Below are 2241 nucleotides of genomic sequence, written 5' to 3'. Positions count from 1 at the left end.
AGGGACTGCAGCCCACGCCGTCGCCGGCGACTCATGGCAGCCCAGCTCCAGGTTGAGCTGTTGTTCAGCATCTCAGCTGCGGAGGGCAGTGTCACTGGCCCTCATATGTGGGATCCGAACCGGGGCCCTCTGGCATCCTAAGCGAGTTCTTAACCATCGCGCCACTCGGCCGGCCCTGTTTTTTCTTTTGTTTTCCCAAAACTTGGTCCAGTTTTGCATTTACAGTGGCCTCGGAGGTATTGAAGGGAGGAGTTGTTTTCCCGATGGGGAAAAAGATTTATGTGAAAAAAATTAAAAGGGTCCCCAAGCCCAGGAAGCTTAGCCAGCATGTCATTATGAGGGAAATCTTGCTCGCTGGTCATAAACAAGGACAAGGAGGTGGCTATGTGGATGCTCAGGGGAGTGCATGCGAATTAAGGGGTCACAGCCAATCCACGCGGTGCTGGCCTGTTTACCTGCCGTCTGCTTTCACGACAGAACTGATTGCCACCGAGACACACACAGGTCTGCTCCAGCAAATTAGCATTTTTCATCCGACTTTCCTCCTCTGGCAGTGACCACAGGTCACTGGGCCAGCAAGTGATGGACCTACACGACCCATCCTGAGACCAGAAAACCCATCATGGGGCTTTGATGCTTACTCGCCCGAGAGCAGTTGGCATCTCTTCCTGCCTTTCCCATCAATTGACCTACTTACACTGGGCAACTTGGGTAACAAGTAGGTGCCCAAGAACCTAAGTTCAAAAAACGTCACAAGAAATGGACACAAAGGTTGGGGGGGGGGTAAGGTGGTAAGAGAAGCATTTTATAATTCCTTAGATGTTTCAGCCCTTCATCTTTACAAAACAAATAACGCTGATTACAGATAGGCAAAAATGGATAGCAGGAATGAGATAGGAATCTGACAGCAGAGTTTAATGTTTAGTAATAATCGGAATAGCTCCTGTCTATTGATTATCTACTGCCTATCGGCCCCTTTGCAGATATTCTCTCCAATCCTCAAACCTGTGAGCTGGGGTGGGACCTGGAGCCAGACGGCCCCAGTTCTTATCCTGGCTCTGCACCTTTCTAGCTTGGGCAAGTCGCCGAGCCTTCCTGTGCCTCAGTCTCCCAAACTATAAACATGTGAAGCACAACTGTGTCACAGGGCATTGTGAAGAATAAAGAGATAGCTCACATGAAGTGCTTAAAGTTATGCCTGGCCCTGAGGTAGTAGTCAGGGAATGTTAACTAGTATTATTCACATGTGAAGAGAACAGGTGTGTGTGTGTAAACAGCTTGCTCAAACCAGCAGCTAGAAAGTGTCAGAGCAAGGAGGACCCCAGGGCTGCCAGGACCCACAATCTTCCCTCTCCTCCAGGCAGCCCTCCTGCTCAGAGCAGACACAGCCGCCAAGAAGCTGAGGGCAGTGTCTGGGCTCCCTCCTGCCCAGTCCCCAGCCTCCTCTGGTACCTGTCAGCTTCTCAGCGATGGGCCTGAACTCCTCAGGACTGATGTACATATCCCGGTCAGTGTCCAGGGAAGAGAAGAGAAAGAGGCCTTCAGTCCCCAGGGCCTTCAGGGCTGACTCCTGCTTGAGAGGAAGAGGCTGTGCTGAGCACCAGTTGGATACCATCTTCCTGAGTTCTCTCAACACCTCCCAGTCCATCTGTCCAAATGTCACTTCTGCACCGCCCCAGAGCGCCCCCCCACTCCCCTTCCTTGGTCCCTGCTTCACTCCATACTTTCATCCACTGTGCACGTTCTAAGTCCCCCACCCCCCAATTTGTTGAGTCTTCCCCAGTCCCTTCTTACGTGGCCCGTCCCCATTTCGCCTTATTCTTTGAGCCACTGTGGTCTCCTGTCTCCCCTCCGCGCTGTCCCAGTGCTTCCCAGGCCCCCTTCCAGATTCTCTGGGTCCCAGTTTCACTCTATTGTTGCAGTTCACTGTCCAAGTCACTTACTCTTGTGGACTGCCCTGCAGTTTGTTCGTGCCAGTGCCTCACACCGGCCGGTCCTTTCACCTCCCCCATCAGTCCTTCCAAGTCTGCCCGACCCCTGGTACCTCAGTTTCTTCTCACTTCCATGCCGCCCTCCCCAGCCCAACAGTCCCCTCAGGCTGCCCTTTTAGTCCCTTCCCATCCCCAGGCACCGTCCCCCTCCAAGCCAACACACGGGCCTGGCCTCCTCCGCCGCCACCCCACCCTGGCGCCCAGACCCTCTGCGAATCCCGCCGCGCCCGCCTGGACCCCCCCGCCCCCA

General features: G+C 54.2%; 1 protein-coding gene across 1 annotated transcript in view; it reads right to left on the bottom strand.

The window, feature by feature from the left end:
- Window positions 1-1648, bottom strand: part of SELENON (selenoprotein N) — a 16546-nt gene extending 14898 nt beyond the window's left edge. The window contains exon 1 of the mRNA XM_019650198.1: window positions 1453-1648. Coding sequence (XP_019505743.1) covers window positions 1453-1648 — 196 coding nt within the window. The remainder of the gene's footprint in view (window positions 1-1452) is intronic.
- Between the last annotated feature and the right edge of the window lie 593 nt (window positions 1649-2241).

This window comes from Hipposideros armiger, unplaced genomic scaffold (genome assembly GCF_001890085.2).
Source record: "Hipposideros armiger isolate ML-2016 unplaced genomic scaffold, ASM189008v1 scaffold_138, whole genome shotgun sequence".
Classification (NCBI taxonomy): Eukaryota; Metazoa; Chordata; class Mammalia; order Chiroptera; family Hipposideridae; genus Hipposideros; species Hipposideros armiger.
Note: the sequence above shows the minus strand (reverse complement) of the source record. Positions and strands in the feature narration are given on the sequence as shown.